This window comes from Tinamus guttatus, unplaced genomic scaffold (genome assembly GCF_059628265.1).
Source record: "Tinamus guttatus ecotype Peru unplaced genomic scaffold, ASM5962826v1 Tinamus_guttatus_pri_ptg000451l, whole genome shotgun sequence".
In the NCBI taxonomy this organism is placed as follows: Eukaryota; Metazoa; Chordata; class Aves; order Tinamiformes; family Tinamidae; genus Tinamus; species Tinamus guttatus.
In genome coordinates this window covers 1,842,016-1,860,322 of record NW_028288985.1, presented here as the reverse complement: position 1 = coordinate 1,860,322, position 18,307 = coordinate 1,842,016, and the positions used below count along the sequence as shown (strand labels likewise).

Below are 18,307 nucleotides of genomic sequence, written 5' to 3'. Positions count from 1 at the left end.
TATTCATTATACATAAAACTGGAAGTCATTCTAGGGATAATTGTGTTGTAATCATATAGTAACTACCAAGATTCTAGCAGATTTAAGTGAAGTTCAATCCTTTAAATGGTGCTACTTAATTTGGAACAGTTACTATCTTGCCACTGCAGTGGTCCTCTCCGTGATTGAAGACTCCCATTCGCAGGCTGTTGCTGGAGCAGTGCGGGAGCGAGAGTGGAGACGCCTCCCTTGAAAGTCACATCGCAAAATCTCCTGAATGGAAATGAGGCATCTCATCATTGATAACACGAAGGCAAAGAATACACTGCTCTCCAAGTCAGTGCTCTGTGGAGATTCAGTCAGGTGCCCCTGGGTTTACGTGTTGTATTTCATGTGTGTTTCATGGTAGAGAATCAGGGAGTAAGCGCCAAGTAACAACATCCATTTCAGCTTTAGCTTGTATGACTCACCAGGAATCAAACGGGATGTAAACAGAAGTATTGAAAGCTGTAAGGAGGTTTGCCAACCTGTTCTTTTGTTTATTTTCATTTCCCACCATTTTTACACACACAATTCACTTTCTATCTTGCTTTTTGTAAACAAGCTTTCTTTCTATGCCTTCCTAGACAACTTTTTTTTTCTCTCATGCCTCATCCTCTCCCATATACAAAGTGCAGATTTACAGCAGAGATGGTAATAGGGAAAATCTCCTGAAGAGCATTAGAGACTTTTTTTTGCCTCTGACATTTCTTCTGCCTTTGTATTTATCAAAAACGGCTGTTTTCATCTTTGATTCTAAGAAGGTTCTCATTCTCAAAACTCACTAACAATTTATTCAATCAATTTCTTTTTTCCAAAATGTCAACAAATTGCATTTTTACTTACATTATAGCAATAGCAAATTTTGAAAGATGCTATTTTGGTTCACAGCAATTCAATCACTGTCCACTAGAGGGGTAAGGGCCAACATTCATTGCTCTGAGTTTCAGCCAATGAAACTAATCACATCTTATTTTGGATGTGAAATTTCAGAGTTGGGTACTGGTAAAATTCATGAGACTTAAAAAACATTGTGACAAAATACCTAAAACCAGATACATGTAAATTGCCCGATGTTTTCTATTAGTACGTTCAGGTGTGGCGTGCAGCTCCTAGTGGGAAAAGCGGTGTGCAGTAATTCAGACAACCACGCTCTGCATCTCCTGCAGCCGGGGGTTATCTGGTAGCAGTCCAGCAGAAGTCTCACCTGAATAACCAACGAATAAGAGTTACAGATAGGGGAGTTTTTGTTTCTGTCTTCGGTAAAGCATCAGTTGAGCAACCCCCCCGCGACAGTGGTTCAGGCCCCCCCGGCGGCCGCTTGGTCTCTCCCACGCGAGGCGGGCCCAGCGCCCCGGGGTGCGAGGAGGGGGCGGTGCGTCCCGTCACGTGACGGGCGGGGCGGGGCCGCAGCGCCATGTCGCGGCGGGAGCGCAGTCCCGGCGGTGCCGCTGTGGCCGGTCGGGATGCGGCGGCCGCGCCCGAGCGGCGCCTCTCGCTCTTGCCCTGGGACCGCTTCTCGGCCTGGCTGCACTGCGTGTGCGTGGTGGGCTTCGACCTGGAGCTGGGCCAGGCCGTGGAGGTACGCGCGACGGCGGCGCAATCGCGCGCTTCCTCTGAGGCGATGCGGGGCGGCGGGGAGCGGGATGTGCGAAATCCCGGGGCGCCGGGCCCCGCGGCCGAGCTAGGGCTGTTCGTCCCGCCGGCGGCCGCTGAGGCGCTGGCGGTAGCGTCTCGCCGAGCCCGGGGAGCTGCCCTTCTTTCTGCTTCCCCCTCCCCCGTTTCTTAACACTAATAGTATAAATTTATTGAAGGCTGGCCGACAAAGCTAGATACCGCAAAACTTAAGATGTGTAATTGATATACATAGCTGCTGCAAGAGAAATGCAAACAAGTATCTAGTGCAGCATCCTGACTTTCTGAGGTGTAGTTGCATCCCATTATAAGGTACTGTTAACAACCAAGACAAGAGTGTCTTTACAAGCTATGATGAAACAGATAATGTTCCCGGGGCTGAAGGCAGCACAGCCTCCGTCTTTCTACAGGCAACTCAGTGATGATAACAGTCCCGTTAATCTTTGCTGTGTGGAGACTACACTGCTGAGGGTTAGAAAATAAAGAAGTTGCCAAGCAAGCATTTTTTCTCACTTTCCAATTCCTTTCACAGAAGAAGTTACACATTTTCTTTGGCAGAAAGAAGGTCTTTTTCTTTCACTAATGGTTTCAAGCCTTATAATAAAGCTGGGCTTTATGGCAATGGATCTGCTACAGCCCTCAATCTGTTTTTCAGAACAGACTTTCTGGTCCAACAGGTTGAACTTATTATTTGAGGAAGGAAATAAATGCTTGTGAAGGACATTTAGATTGTGAGGGCAAGCCCTGGGAAGCTAGGGAACAATAGAATTATGATCTGTAGTTCTCCTCTGCTCCTTGTGTCTGCCTTGCAAGCTTTTCACTTCTGTGCTTCTGATGGGCAACTTATGGGCCTTTAACACCTCCTGGTTTTGAGCAGCAGGCGTTGTCACAGCACCCAGGAGTGGTTTTCCTGTTCGGTTCTCTTGGCATTTATTTAGTGAGGAATCTTTTAAATGTTAATCTGCGCCACACTTGTGTGCTTGACCCTTGCATCGTTGTGAAGTGCAGGCCAGAAAGACTGAGAACACATAACAGGATAGAAATAAATTGTTGCTGTTTTTACTCATCACCCTTTGATTTCTGGAAAGACATAGAAGCACTAGCGAGCAAAAAGTTTTGGTTGACACATGCCACTGCATCTCCTAAGTACTAGTTAAAGCAAAGAAGTATAATTCTCCTCTTCTTTATAGACCAGTTGCACTAAAACCTTGAATTAAGTGACTTGTGGAATGTGCCTGTGCTGTCTCTTTTGTTCCAAAATATCTTGCAAAGATGGGTGACCACCTTGAGCTAAAAGCATTTACAAAGTAGGAACAGGCATGTAGTTTACATAGCTTGCCGTTGAAAATAAGCTAAGCTTAGATAAATGTGAGGCTTATATCCTTAGGATATTTAAAGGATAAATTTTGGGCTTAACTTACCTACCTTATTCTCAAATAAAATACTACTATTTTTTTTTCCTGTAGGTGATATATCCCCCACATTCAAAACTCACTGATAAAGAGGTAAGTCATGGTTGCTGTATAAATAAATCATTTGTTTTTCATTTAGTTCTTTTTTGAAATATAATGCTGCTCTCCTTTTTTTCATCCTTTAGAAGACCAATATTTGCTATTTGTCTTTTCCAGATTCTAATTCAGGTAAGTGCTTCCTTTGCTCTGTAGATGGAAGTTTGAATCTCTTGTTGGGTTAAGCTGTATAAACCAGATAGAGTTTAGCAGCGTATTTCCATGGTATTTCAGATATATGTGAATATCATATTATGTAATAATATATGTATACTTATATAATAATATTACAGTATGGAATAGTTGGAATTAAGGTTAAATACAAAATTTTAATCATCTGTGTTGTAGTAAAAGCTGAAGACTATCTGATTTGTATAAGCGGAACATCAGGAACGTGAATACTTAAGACCTTTCAGAAGATATGCATGTGGATGTTTCAGAATACCTTGCAAGCAAAGAATAAATCTTTTAATATCTCTCTCAAAATAATATTGTCATTGTAGGCAAAGATGTAGATGCAGAATTAAAAGGATTTAGTAAAGCTGATGCAAAGGGTGTGGGACCCTCTCAGAAATTTAGAAAATAGGTAAAAATTACAAGAGTGAAGTTGAATTGTCATTCTAAATGCTTTTGAATTCAAAAGCCCTGAAGGGAAAAGCCTCTGTCTTATATCTTCTCTTCTTTTCTTTGCTTCTGTTGCTGTGTGTGGTCCCACTTGCTGAATTCTTCTTTCATCTAAACCTTTCGTGTCCTGCAGCCGGAGGAGTTGGAGGCATATGGCTGATGACTTAGACCACCTGCAGAAAGAGATGGCAGAAGTGCAGATGCTGCCTTTCATGTTCTATGCACTTAATATACCCAAACATATAGTAACAAACTTGTCCCTGTAACTGCTCTTACTTTGTTTTTGTTGCTCTGCAGCATGACATTTCTTACATGGGTTGATGGAGACGGGTCCTTTTAATATATGTAGGTGAGCTGTGATGGAAGTGACTTTAATGAGGCATGAGATAATGATACTCCTTTTGTCTTTTAATCTAAGTTTCTTAATACAGTTATTCTTAATGCTTCTACTTTGAATGGATAGTTGAGGAAAGAACAGCCGTTTACTTTTTCAGATTCTACCTACAGGAAGAGCAACCAATCCTGAATGGTATCTCTGTACATTAGTAATCAAGGATAGCTTACTTTTAGGTCTTCTCCATATAAGGCAAACTAGGCCAATACCAGAAGTTAAATTAAGGGAAATAATTACGTAAACCTGGAGAAAGTAATTTGTGCTTTTATTATTGGCATGTAAGTTATTTTTCTTGTTAATTATCTTGCTGGTTCATGTGGTTCAGTGCTTTTATTGGTTACTCTCTAGACTACTGCATGGGTAGCCTGTGGTATAATATTCTGCTACTATTCAATTTTATCTCAGTGTGTTGTGGACTTTCTACTGCGTCTTCTAGGGAGTCTGAGGCTGACTTGAATGCTGTGAACATGACAGCATTAAACCACACTATGACTTGCACAGCCAGCTGGATCTTGCTTAGGATTTGGGGCATCGTTGGTTGCTACAGCTGCATATATGTGGCTGAAGAAGTAAGAAGCTTCTTAACTAAATAGGAGAAGTAAGAGTTGAGCTCATATTCTACAGAATTTTTATTTGGAGAATGGAGCTGTGCCTCAGTATTGGGTCTAATAGCAGTGATTGGTGTAACAGGACAGCTGTGCAGAGCCCAGAGCATCATTATTTACTTCAGATTTTTTTTTTTCCTTCTAAGGATCTTTTCAAATTTTGTCAAAAACCTGTAAGAGCAAAGCTCTAGTGAAGTTCTGTTCAATAATTTTGGTAAATTTATTTATGTAGCTGTTAACATGAAGGTTTGCATTGCTGCTATTGTGTATTTTGGATACTGTACTGCAATACAGTAGGCAGTGCCCAGGATCTTGTCTTTCAGTTGATTGTGTTCACATTAAGTACACTGCCTTTGAAAAGGGTGGGCTGTTGGTTTTAAAGCAGGTTTGCCAGGGTTGTGATGTGCCTCCATGTTCTCTCCGTTCTACCCATCTCCTTTGCCGCTGTTCCCATGCGTAGCTGTTCCCATTCAGCATATACTTATGTCCTCTTTTTGAACTTCAGTGTTTGTTGTTCTGTGTTTGTTTGTTTACTTGTTTTAGTTCCTTTTTTAAAAATAACAAACAACACTTTACTGGTGAGAAAATAGCCATGAAGATGTCAGGGATACAAGTCCTGATAAAAGCTACGTTCCACCTGGGGAAAGTTCCTTTGAGCTGATTCAAAAGCTAGCCCTAATTTCTTCGCAGACTGCAAGTAGTCAGTATACTTAGTTAAATTTTTCTTTAGGAAATCCATTTGAATAGGATTCAAGGGAGACTTCACTACTTGTGTTAATGAAAAGTCTCCCCTCTCCTCATACTCTCCAGATGTTACTTTGCATTAATAGCAAATATTTCACTTGAGTGTGGTTTAAGAATAACACTGTGTTTTGTCAGCATCTTGAGAAAGTCTATATTTTGCTCACTTTTCTGTAGTTGGTGTTCTAGCCTTGTAGAAATATTAGGCTGGTCCTGGGCATCCCCATGGTATTAGAGATCAGCATAGGGCAGTTAGAGTATGACTGATCTATTTACTTTCCTCTCTTGAGTATTGAAAAAGTCACACAAAGTTATTCAGCAGCAAAATGACATGTGGTGAGGATGAAAAGTGTACAGCCAGGGCAATAAAATCTAGAATAATATTGGGAGGACAGCTACTAGTAGAAATGTTAGGGATATGACAGTGTAAGTCCTTGAAGCTAATATATTCACTGTGAGGTAGAGATGTTTTTCTTTTTGCTCTAAAGAGGTCTATTTATTGTCATCACATAAAGATCAGAACAAAACATTCCAAATACTGTTGTTTGCTGTTTATATCTTCCCCTTATATAGGTTGTCTTGGGGACACACAGTTTTGTTTTAGATTTCGACGGTCTTCTGGAAGAAAAGTCTCATTATGCTGTTTTCTGGACCATTTGGATAGAGATCTACCAGTTTACTTAAAGGTTGGGAATAAGAAACAATGCAGTTAATCTCTTCTGGGTGACAGTAATGGTTAGATGGTTCACACTTAAATAGATGTTCAAAAAAAACACAAACTCAAATGGGATACACTGAAAGGCAAAGGTTTTTTTTTTTAAGCATGTCATTATCATATTATTTAACTAATAATGAGTCCTGATAATTATCTTTTAAATATTCATTAATTATTTTGCAGTGCATGGAATTACACTGGTGACACCTCTTTTATTTTTGACTAGAAACCTGCACATCAATTTGTAAGAACTGTTATTGGAAGTCTGAAGTACTTACTTTCTATAAGACCTAGGAAAACCTAGGTCTTCCCAGCAATTCTTCTCTGTCTCTCCTTTTCACTTTTTAAAGGTGGAGGAGTTACCAAAGAGAGGTAATAGCCAAAAAGTTGTTCTCAGTGGCAAGACTTTAACTGTGCTAGTGGGAGTGTCACTCGGATTCAGTTTAGATTTGTTGTTATGGCAAATATCTGAATTCCTGTCTGTAGGAAGAATGAAGCTCATGTTTTAGCTTTGAAATGTGAGGGAATGCTTCTTTAATACCTTTTTTTTCTTTTTTAATGAGCTAATGCACAGAAAGACTAGATTTTTCTCTTTATACAAAAGCCAGAGCTGCTTTAAGGTGTGAGGGTTTTTTCTTTGTGTCTTTTGTTTTTAACTCCTAACATTTTTTTGGAACAACTTTGCAAAATTACTTGTTGATGTATTTCTCAGGGAATTAATTCTGGTTTTGCTTCCATGGTGTTTCAAGAGAATATAGATGAAAGAATAGCAAAGACAGAAAGCATAGTCATTTGCTTACACTGTTGCTTTCTCTTCAAAGGAGTTGTAAAAGTTTTAATGCCACTAAAAAGGATAATCCTTATAGTTCATTATATTTAATCAGCTTCAGATTTTGTAAGGAAGTAAGTTTGCTCATGCTCAAAAAGAAAGATGACATCAGGTCGTTGTATTGAATTCTCTTTTTCGTTTGTGTGTTTTTTTTTTTCTCTTTTTTTTTTTTTTCCCAGAAGGATCCAGCTTATTACTATGGCTATGTGTATTTCAGACAAGTTCGAGACAAATCATTAAAAAGAGGCTATTTCCAGAAGGTAATTTTAATTAACTTAGCAACATCATAATTCCACTATTTTAGTGTCTCTGGAAAGAACAGTATGAGTAGCTTGATCTTTTAGCAGTTTTGTGGCTACTGTTATGAATCATTTAAGTGAGACTTATGTATCATTGAATGGGAAGTAGAAAAGTGAAATATATAGCAATTATTGTGTTCTTACAGTACATTTTGTTTACTAAGTCTGCAAGTAGCCAAGGAATAATTTTTGAGGTTTAGTTTATAATCCAGGATAGTCTCTAATGGGTAGTTTGTAGTTACCTTTTGCAGATATGGCTGTTGCTGTGACTTACAGTAAACTAGTAAACTGATCACACTTTGTATCAATAATACATTCCAGATGCACTCTCCGAAGAAAACTTTGTTTTGTATTAAAGCAATAAGTTTGAAACTCTTTGGAACTGATTGTTTGCAGTTGCCTGAAGTTAAATGTGTTGTTGACTTGTTTGTGTGGAAAATTCACTTGATACTATATGAGAATTACTACTAGAACTGGAAGTTCTCTTGGGGAAGGAGGTTAACTTTAGACAGTGTTCTTACACAGTGTTTTGTTACTCTTTATTCCAGTCCTTGGTTCTCATCAGCAAACTACCATATGTCCACTTTTTTCGCACTGTGCTTAAGCAAATAGCACCAGAATATTTTGAAAAGAGTGAAGCTTTCCTGGAAGCAGGTAGTGGCACTACTAAATTCTTACGAAAGAGCTCCTAAAGTACCATGTATTTGTTTTGGAGAAATAACAACAGTGTCCTATTCCAGCTTGCATGTCTGTCTTCACTTAGGATAGAGTGCTGAAACTTTAGAAAACTTGATTTGTTTTTTGGATGATTTTCCCAAGTACTTGGGTTTATCTGTTCAACAACCAACTTATGTTAAGTGTGCTCTTACATCATGTGTGCTTTCTTCAAGGTTTCTTAAGATATACTTACATGATTGCCCTCACAGCATGTTTCTTAAACTGGTTGTAAGTGTGGTTGCTGCTAAGAATGGAAGACAAGCTGGTACCATGTTCTTGAAATTAATAACTTATAATGTGCTATTTGATTAAAACTATTGTAAAACTGTTATCAAAAATCCAGTAAAACTTTAGAGCATGAATTGAACAAGTAGAAAAGTTATGAGATATCACCATTAATTTATCATTATATAGCAAGTTGGCTATAATGTCATGGGTTACAGTATGTGTAAAAGAGCTACAAAATATACTTGATATATATATTTTCCTTAAGTCTGCAGTGACATTGATCGTTGGCCACCTCCTGTTCCAGGGGAAATACTGCATTTGCCCATTATGGGTGTTGTAATGAAGGTAAATTTTGTGCTCTTTAAAGTTTGTTTGTTTTGTTTTTTAATCATCACTTAGATCCATTTGCTCACGCCAGCCTCCAGTGTGATTAAATTTGTGGTACTGTATTACTAACAGGTGTATAGTGTGGGGTCAGGAAAAGATGTTTATGTTGTTCATTATGTTAATGTTGTTCATTATATTTAATTTCTGCCCCATACCCATTAAGAAGTCTGATGTTTTGGTTGAGGTTTTTGTAGCAATACAGTATTCCTGTGCTAAGGCAATATTCCATAACTTTTTCAGATGTTTCTCTTTACTGTTAAAACAATTTGGTTTGACTTTCTTGTAAAAGTTGTGAAAAATGTTATCGGGAACGCTTCTTTGCTTAACTCAAGTGCAACTTTCATATTCTAATATTCAATTCAACTTTGTAATATTATACTAATAGCATATTGATTCCTGTAGCAATTATTTACAGATATTACAGAGTCTCTAGCTCTCTATTCACTGTCATGGGAATGTTCTATAGAATAAATGAAGAATCATTTGGTGTCACATTTTCTATGTCCCGAAGTATTTTAAGTCTCCGCTGGATTAGATGCAAGGAAAATAATTATTTTCTTTCTTCTGAAGTTGCGGATTCCAACATACCGTGACAAGCCTGGAACAACCCAAGTAGTACAGAACATGCACCAGGTAGAGATCTTGCTGTTGTACACACCACCACAATAAATAGCTGCCTTCACTCTCTTAAAATTTCTTTTTAGAAAAGATTGGGGCACATCCTCATACCCTTTGTAGTAATGAAATATCAAGTCTTTGAAGCTCTGAGTAGAAGAGTCTAGGATTGGGTTCCTCCCAGAAAAGATATTTTAACGCAGTTACCTCAAACATGTTAGGACAGGACATTAATCATCCAACATAGGAGGATGGTTGATTCATGAAATCACTTAACTCAAAATATCATTTCTGTGAGTGAAATTATACTAAATTGTAGTTTTGTGGAGGACAACATTAAAAAGATTTGCTTAGAAATTGTATACAAAACAAGTCTATGTGTGCCTTCATATGTTGTATGACTGTGACTTGAAACAACTTGGGTCTTGTATTGTTTCTGGACTGAAAGTCATATGGCCATAAGTGGGGAAAAAAATCTTGCTTTTAGGCAAATCAATACTTACTTGTGTAGTAGTATGTATTTAACGTATGTATGATACTCTGTGTGTAAGCATTTAAGGGAAATTGTTTTAATACTTGTATATTACGATGACTGAAGACTAGCATTGTAATATCTTTCAGGCAGATGCACAAATCTCTGTGGCCTTACCTACTGTTCATGAAGTTGACCTGTTCAGGTAGGAGTTTAGACTGATTTATCTCTAGTTATGAATTCCCACAGGTCAATGATTAATGAGACCCTCATAAAAATCTATTAGTTTGCAAGCTAGGTTTATCAGTATTATTTGTAATGCTCTTTTCTGGTCAAGCTGGCTAAAACACACTTCTTAACTGGAAGTTTTTGGTTATACCCTTTTGCAGTATTTATTGTTTGTAGCCACTTGTGCATGGTACTTGAAAGATCCTTTTATGCAGTTCTGTAAATTAAATACCTTTAGTTCTGATAAGGATATTGCATTCTTTCTGTCTGATTTTAGGTGTTTCTGTCCAGTGTTCTTTCACATTCAGATGCTCTGGGAACTTGTACTGCTAGGAGAACCACTTGTTGTGATGGCACCATCACCATCTGAGTCTTCAGAAACTGTGCTAGCACTTGTTAGGTAAATAGAGCAAAGCTTCCAAAGTAACAACTGAGTGAGTCATTGCAGCTTGCAGCTGGCTGCAACTCCAGTTGATCTAAATCTAATAGACTTTAAATTGTCGGTTTTTGCTTTCTTTCATGACTTCTTTGCCTTGCCTTCTTTCCTTGCCTCTTTTTTTTTTTTTTTTTCCCCTCACTCTACAGTTGCATTTCACCTCTGAAGTACTGCAGTGATTTCAGGCCATACTTTACCATACATGACAGTGAATTCAAAGAATATACAACTCGAACACAAGCTCCGTAAGTAAATCGGATTTCATGTTGAAGGTGTTGCTTAGAATTATAAGTAAGGCTTATCCTATGGAATACAATAATTAGCTGTTTTAAATACTCCAATTAGGATACAGAAAATATGAAGCAATGTCATGAGTAACTGACATTATCTCAAAATCAATTTGAACTTAGTTTAAGGGGTTCCTTTGGTGTAAAGTAAGTAAAATTGGAAATAGGAAAGTAAGATAAGTGTTTTTTTTAATGTTCAGCAAGGCTTTGCCTTTGCAATATTTGGTCTGAAATGGCAGGGTCAAAATAGTGTTCTGTACTCAATTTTTGACCCTGCGTGTGCAGAGGGGTTGGACTAGATGATCTCTAAAGGTCCGTTCCAACCTTAAGGTTTCTATGACTCTGTGATTTTATAATTACTGAGTGAAGTGACTTCTAAAGTTCAGCTTTGGTACAACTGTTCTGTAAATTAATCTGGGTGATGCTGTAGTGGAGACTATCCTTTAAACAAATTTAAAACTTTTTTTAAAAAAGTTTTAAAAAGTTTAAACTTTAAACTTTTAAAAAAGTTTAAAAAAAGTTTTAAATAATTCAGAAATTAGAATGCTTTTGAAGTCTCACATTTTCTACAAAATGATATTTGTGAAATTGCGTTAAGGTACTTTTCTCCTTTTAAATCATACTTCTATTTTGTTACTCATACTCTTATGATGTTTCTTTGTTATATAAATTATTGAAGTGGAATTTGATTTGGGATTGGATTCTATAGTTGTATTCAATTTTGCTTTTTTGAACAAAGTTCTTCGGATATCTGAACAGGCACAGACTGTTAGGCACATTTGAGAAGTAGGTGTAATGTAACCATGAAGACAGAGCTCTTGGTGTCATATTTGAAATCTTGTGTTTGTGTTTGTAGACCATCTGTCATCTTAGGGGTGACCAACCCTTTTTTTGCTAAAACACTCCAGCACTGGCCCCACATTATCCGTATCGGAGATATTAAACTTCCAGGTAAGATAGAAATTCTACTGCAGTCCTGTGATTAAAAATATACTGTGATGTCACTTGCTGTCTCAGAGTTCAGTAGCTCTATTTTTGTGCTTATTTATTAACCAAAATATAGGAAGTAGGTTAAGGTCTAAAAACATACTAACTAAATTCTCCTAGATGGATATCTGTTAAATGAAATTAAGGTCCTACATTGCCGCATCTAATGGCTTAGGCATTTAAAAAATAGTAATACTCAATAGTGGTAACATTTTATTTGAACCTTCAAATAATCTTGTGTTTGTTTTGGCATGAGTTTGTGTGGTTTTTGTTTGTTTTTCTTTTGTTGTTGTTGTGGCTTTGCCAGGAAGTCCTTGACAAATGGCAGGGCTGATGATGTTGCTTGTCTGCTTAGTGTATGCTTTCAGATGCATTCTTCGGTACTTGCTTGTGATGCCTTTTATTGCATTAGATTCTCTTCTAAATACAGATATTAACTTATAATAAAGCAGTGCAATGTAGTGGATGAATTATAGTATTTATTTTGGGAGTGATAATGTACAGTAAGATGGCTTTAAATGTTTTGGCAGGTGAAGTTCCAAAGCAGATGAAAGTGAAGAAACTCAAGAACCTAAAAACTTTGGACTCAAAACCTGGTAATAAGTTGTTTTGAAGTTCAAGCATTCCACTTTTTCTAAGTTAAAAAGAACATACTTTTTACCTTTGATAAATCCCTTTTCTTTTTAGGGGTTTATACATCTTATAAGACATATTTAAACAAGGATGAAGAAATCATAAAGCAATTACAAAAGGTAATACTTTGCATATATTCTTAATAGAAATTTTGAATACTGCTGTATTGAATGCTGCTGTCTTAATTTAGGGCTGGGATATCTCTGCATACCTAAAAAGACTGAAATTAATTCTCTCTTACTCTTTCTCTCTCCTATATTCTAACTTGTGTAAAAGTATGTTTATAGAAATTTTTCCTTTCCTATTTGAATTTGACATTAAAATTCATGTCTTAAAAAATAGCTAAATAAAGAGTGAATATACTCAAGTGCTTGCTGTGATTGTTTTGCTTTAATGGTGAGGGGTGAGCAGTGCGATAACAGACTTGTACTGTGAATCCTTTTTAAAGGGTGTACAGCAGAAACGTCCCTCAGAAGCTCAGAGTGTGATTCTTCGGCGTTATTTTTTGGAATTGACAGAAAGTTTCATTATTCCATTAGTAAGTTGTTATACCAATGAGGGTTTTTAATATGATGTGGGGTAGATTTGGTGGGCTTTTACACTTTTCTCTTTTAGTATTAGTCTTTTTGGATCATATTTGAGCTATAGAAGTTTAACATTAGGGTCTGTATTAGTTTTTCTGTAATGCTACACTTCTTGCTGTAAGCTTACACTTCTTGAATTGCAACACTTAGCTTGAAAATACTGAATGTAGTAGCCTAATGTCTATTATGAAACAGAGCAGGCTTAGATCTCAAAATGGAACACTCCTCTGTATCTTTCGCTGTACTGCATTTTCAGGTGTTCACTTGAGATGTACTGCGTAGCATTTATGCTAAGAAAAATGTGTATGTACTTTTTAGTATTTTTTTGCCTTTTTTTTTTTTTTTTTTTTTAAATCAAGGAGTAAGAAGCAAATCTCTAATCCTTCCTCAGTATTTGAAATTCACAGCCCTTTGCTTTATGCTTCTTAAGAACTGGTTATGTAAACAAGCTTTCTTTTGTCTTTTTCCAGGAACGTTATGTGGCAAGTTTAATGCCTCTGCAAAAATGTATATCACCGTGGAAGGTAAGGATGTATAATTGCAATGAGCTGTAAATGGCCACTTAGAGGGAAGAGGGGGGGAAAAAAGTTAGATAATTCATCTTTTTTAATTCTTTCCATAGAGTCCACCACAGCTGAGACAGTTTAGCCAAGAGGACTTCATGAAGACACTGGAGAAAGCAGGACCACAGCTCACTTCAGGTTTAAAAGGAGATTGGATAGGACTTTACAGGTTATTTTTTTTCTTCAACATAAGAAATTGTATTTAAATGAAGGCAAATAGACGATATGAATTCTTGAGCAAATTTGTTTTTGATTTAAATGTTTATTCGAAATACTTGATTTTAGAATATGTGGTTTGATAAGAATCGCTAGTCCTTAGCGGAAATCTAATATGACCTTAAACTGGTATACCAGTACATCAGTGTTCTTTTTTAGGGGTGGAGTAGAGGGATGTTTGTTTTTTTTAACTTGGTCCAAACCTGATTCCTACTTGCAATCAAACACAAATATTAAAAACAAGGTTTTTAAAACTTCAGCCTTGCTTTTATTCTGCCGAGACTTCTTACTTGCATTGTCTTTAGACATTATGTTCTCCTCTTTTTTTTTTTTTTTTTTTCCATTTTCTGAATTAAGGAAGCACCTGTTGTATTCTACTTTAGAATAGCGTGCATGTATATATATCTGAAAGAAAAGAGAAATTGTTCCAATACCACCTTCAACCTCCAAAACAATTGGTTGCGAGGTGATGGCATAGAAAATGGTGTGCTATCATAATTGTATTAAAAATATGATTTTGTTTTGTGTTTTACCAGGCATTTTTTGAAATCACCAAACTTTGATGGTTGGTTTAGGAGCCGACAGAAAGAAATGACACAGAAGTTGGAGGCCCTTCATTTGGAAGCTCTCTGCAATGAGGTTGGTAACAATGATACTTACATTAAAATTTCCCTTAATGTCATATTTATTGCTACTACTTATGTCGTTTCTGCAAATTAAGGTGCTGATGACTTGGTCGGGTCTGAATGTGTAAATTATGAACTATTTAGCCAAGTATGGACTGGAATTAACATAGGAAAAGAAAACAATAATGAAATACAGTTCACTTTTATAATAACTGACACTGTATATAAAATAGCTCTTCAGTCCATTTTTACTCTTATATGTTTTGACACTGAATTTTTTTCTCTCCCTTCCTTCTGTGGTATTGCATGTAATTAATTATATCTCAGTACTAAAAAGTGTTTTATTTTCTTTGTAGGTATAAATTCATTGAGTGCCATAGAAAATGAATAGTTAATTAGATATTGATAATATTTAGAACGGAACTAGAACTGCCTCATATTAACAAACAGAAGCAACAGAAGTGAAATCTGTTATTGATATTTAACATAGAATCATTTATAAGGCTTTTTGTTATCTGATGGATTCTGTAGGCTATGCTAATACCACCTCAGCTGCTTATTTGAGTAAGAACAGGTGGCTGAAATACAAATACTACAAAAGAGAAACAGATGGTAGGATGACAAGATAAACAGAAAATAGAGAGAAAAACAATAACAAAAAAATCAGTAGCATAGCTTAAAAAAAATCCAACTGGACTGATTACTGCTTAGTAAAAAATTAAAACCTGTTTTTTAACACTTGTCTTACAATTCCCAAACAGTACATTGGAGCAGCCAACATGTATGGCTGAAATAGAGCGGTCCTCATAGTTTGCAGGGTAATACTTAGGTTGGCTATACCACCTAGAATCTATTCAACCATCTTTGTCACTAATTTATTACCAAGAAATGGATGAATGTATTACTAGTCCTAATGGTTTTGTTACATCTTACTTAAAAAGACTTACTTAAAGACTTGCATCTTTTTGTACAAGAGCAAGTGTCTTCAGTAGATGAACAGTAAAGAGGGAGAGTAAAATAATTTGTTTGGGGAAATTGAGTACATCTTACTAATTATTCACTGTGTGGTAGACTTCCTCTAATACTCTAGAAACAAGACGTGCAGCTGATGCTAGTAAAATATTTCATCATGCTGGCAGATCTAATTTAACAATTCTTCACTAGTATTTTGCTTTGTAGATTTAGCATTTTTAACTTACACACTTGTTTGTATTGTGGTTGTGACCGAGTCTGCCATTGTGCTAAACGCAGGAGAAACTTGCAAATAAAACAGATGTTGTAGCTCACACTAGAGACAATAGATGAATAAAATGCATTTAGTAAATGACTTGAGAATAGAGAAAGAGAAGAATGATGAATATTAGATGTAAACAACGACTGCTACTTGTGAAAATTGTATGTATTGATATAAATATTTCAATACTTTATTCTAATAGAACTTGGTTTTCTGGAGTCAAAAGCATACAGAGGTAGAAACAGTGGATCTTGTCTTAAAGCTGAAGAATAAACTGGTAAGTAACTGATTTGAGTGTTGCTGAAATTTGCCTTTCTTAACTAGATAAAAGTAATGAATACTTCTATTTATAGGTACCTTGAATGAAAATATGCTTTCAGATCTAGGTAGCTCAAGGAACCAGTCATCTAGGTTCCTAAATGAGAAATAGCTTAGTTCAGCCATGACTGAAAAGTTAGTCAGGAGTGATTTCCTTTGATTAAGTTAATGATCTCTTTATCTTTTTGCATTCCCAAAACTTCATATCATTAGCCAGCTATGTCAGAAGCCAACTATTTTCATCATTTTGTTTTGTTAAAGCCAGTTAGAATTTTGTGACTCTTCTGAAAACAAAATGGAACTATCAGGAAAGCAGAAAACCAAACATCCTTATGATTACTAAGTCTCTCTAAATTAGAGTTATTTAATGCTGGTGTGTACATATCGAGGAAAGATCTCAACCTGTTCAAATTCCTGCTTGGTGGGCAAAGGAGGAATTCGTTTTCTGCATCCACATGAATAGGTCATTTTTGTTTGTATTAAAATAGGTTTGTGTTTTCAACTGAAAACTTGTTTCATTGTACTTCTGCAGTTGCAGGCTGGCAGAGAACATCTTCCTGTGAAAACTGATACATTGAAAAAGCTGCAAACGCACATCGATGATATCATACTAGCACTTCCAGATGATTTACAGGACATTTTGCTCAAAACTGGCACAACATGATTTCTATGAGAAATTTTTTTGGTGCAGAAAACAAAAGGCAAAATGAGCGTCCCAGAAAACAGTGGCATAAAAGGTTTGGAACACAGTTCTAAATAGTACATTAACACTACAGATGGGCTATATTCATGGTGTAGTCCATTATATTGTTTTTTCTCTCCACTTAAATACCAATGCAACTAAAAATTCCACTAATTATGTTTAAAGTAAGTGCTCTTAAAGAAAAATATGTGGGCATATGTAAGTATACCACAGTGTTGGACCACAGTGCAGTGCTGGCATTGCAGAATATTTTCTAACTGGTGCTGCTATACCCATCATGGTAACTCAGGGGTAGGTAATACAGATCCTGTACTGTCATGTTGACAGATTATCCACTTGCTTTTAAGTATTTGGGGCTTTTTTTAGTTTGTTTTTAATGCTTTTAGCTGGTGATGAGCCCAAAAAGCATATCCTGTGACTTGGTCAGAATACATAATATTTGAGATACTCTACTGGAAAAATGATTGCTTTCAAAACTATTTCAATAGAGGAATTCTCACAGAGACGAGCAAATACATCGGTTGTTTAATTGCTTTTCTTTCTTGCCCTCTTTCCAGTGATTATATTAGTGTAATAATATCTTTGAGGAAGAAAAGACAACTGACAGGTATTTCATGAAGAGAAAAGTCTCTTCCATTCAATATCAGATAATTAGGGTGCTCTTATTCACATGCCTTAAAAATAAATTTAATGATATTCTAATTGGTGGTTTTTAAACTGCTCACATCCAGGATTTAAAACGGATTACTAGTGTAAATGTAACAACATAGTGTTCATCACAACAAATAAACACAGTAAGTTTAAAAATCAATCATTTCAGCAGTTAGCCTGATAGAGGCTCTCTTTCAGTTGGAGATTGTAGCAGTCAGCTACTTGAAGTTTGTTTTCTTATACCAGTAACATCTCTGATGAGGAAATGGGGAAGGAAGGAGATATTCTTGCTTCTAGCTTGAAGCAAACCTATGAAAAGGTCAAACTGTGGCAAGATAACTTTGTAGTACAAAGTTATTCTTCAGCATATGTGTATAGTACACGTACGTAAAGAATAATTTCATCTTGCATATTAAGCAAGAAAAATGTGACATGTATCTTCAGACAAGCTTCAGTGGTATATATGAATTCACCTGCTCCACATGCAGTATTCTTTGACTCATTTCACACAGAACTAACTTCATGGTGAAGTGTACGCACAGCATACACTATTACATGACAAGTGGATCACAGTTATCAATAAATTCTTATTTTAAGTGCTTGAATAGGGTTTTTTTTTTTAAAAAAAAGACATTGTAATCTTGCTACAGGAAAAGCTTTTTATGGTAATTTTTCATACCATCTTTCTAAAAATGAGTTATTTAGATATAAAGTATCACAACAGTATTTTTATGAAAATCTGTATTTTAATACTGTTTCAGTTTATATACAATTATTCCTTGACAAATGTTTAATGCATCTATTGTGCTACTTAAACTACACCACTTGGGCATTAATTTCTAACATGCATTTCTTTTGCACACTCTGAATAGCATTTCTAGTTCAGAAATTAGTAAGTGGACATTCTTACATGAAATTATCTTAAATATTTAACCTGGAGCGCTGTGTAGTTTCTTTGAACCATGTTAACTCTTAGCAACTATGGAAACCTATTACCACATGACTGCAAATATGTATTTTTGTAAAAAAAATAAATAAATAAAATTGTTTTTTT

The 18,307-nt window shown here is 36.1% G+C and overlaps 1 protein-coding gene across 1 annotated transcript; it reads left to right on the top strand.

The window, feature by feature from the left end:
• The first annotated feature begins 1,435 nt into the window (after nucleotides 1-1,435).
• On the top strand, nucleotides 1,436-16,582 carry DENND6A (DENN domain containing 6A). Its single transcript, XM_088532054.1, has 20 exons — nucleotides 1,436-1,600; nucleotides 3,120-3,158; nucleotides 3,251-3,293; nucleotides 6,099-6,211; nucleotides 7,249-7,329; nucleotides 7,917-8,022; nucleotides 8,579-8,658; nucleotides 9,271-9,333; nucleotides 9,937-9,992; nucleotides 10,293-10,415; nucleotides 10,601-10,696; nucleotides 11,595-11,689; nucleotides 12,256-12,321; nucleotides 12,413-12,477; nucleotides 12,807-12,896; nucleotides 13,413-13,466; nucleotides 13,565-13,674; nucleotides 14,258-14,360; nucleotides 15,784-15,858; nucleotides 16,432-16,582. The coding sequence occupies exons 1-20, from the start codon at nucleotides 1,436-1,438 to the stop codon at nucleotides 16,561-16,563; spliced, it is 1,755 nt and encodes a 584-aa protein (XP_088388180.1). The 3' UTR covers nucleotides 16,564-16,582.
• The last annotated feature ends 1,725 nt before the right edge of the window (nucleotides 16,583-18,307 follow it).

Bases quoted from the DNA above. Each gene is read 5' to 3' on its own strand.
- DENND6A (XM_088532054.1), top strand. From the start codon at position 1,436: ATGTCGCGGCGGGAGCGCAGTCCCGGCGGTGCCGCTGTGGCCGGTCGG. The intron at 8,023-8,578 runs GTAGTGGCACTA...ATTTTCCTTAAG, and splicing joins TGAAGCTTTCCTGGAAGCAG to TCTGCAGTGACATTGATCGT. The intron at 13,675-14,257 runs GTTATTTTTTTT...GTGTTTTACCAG, and splicing joins GATTGGATAGGACTTTACAG to GCATTTTTTGAAATCACCAA.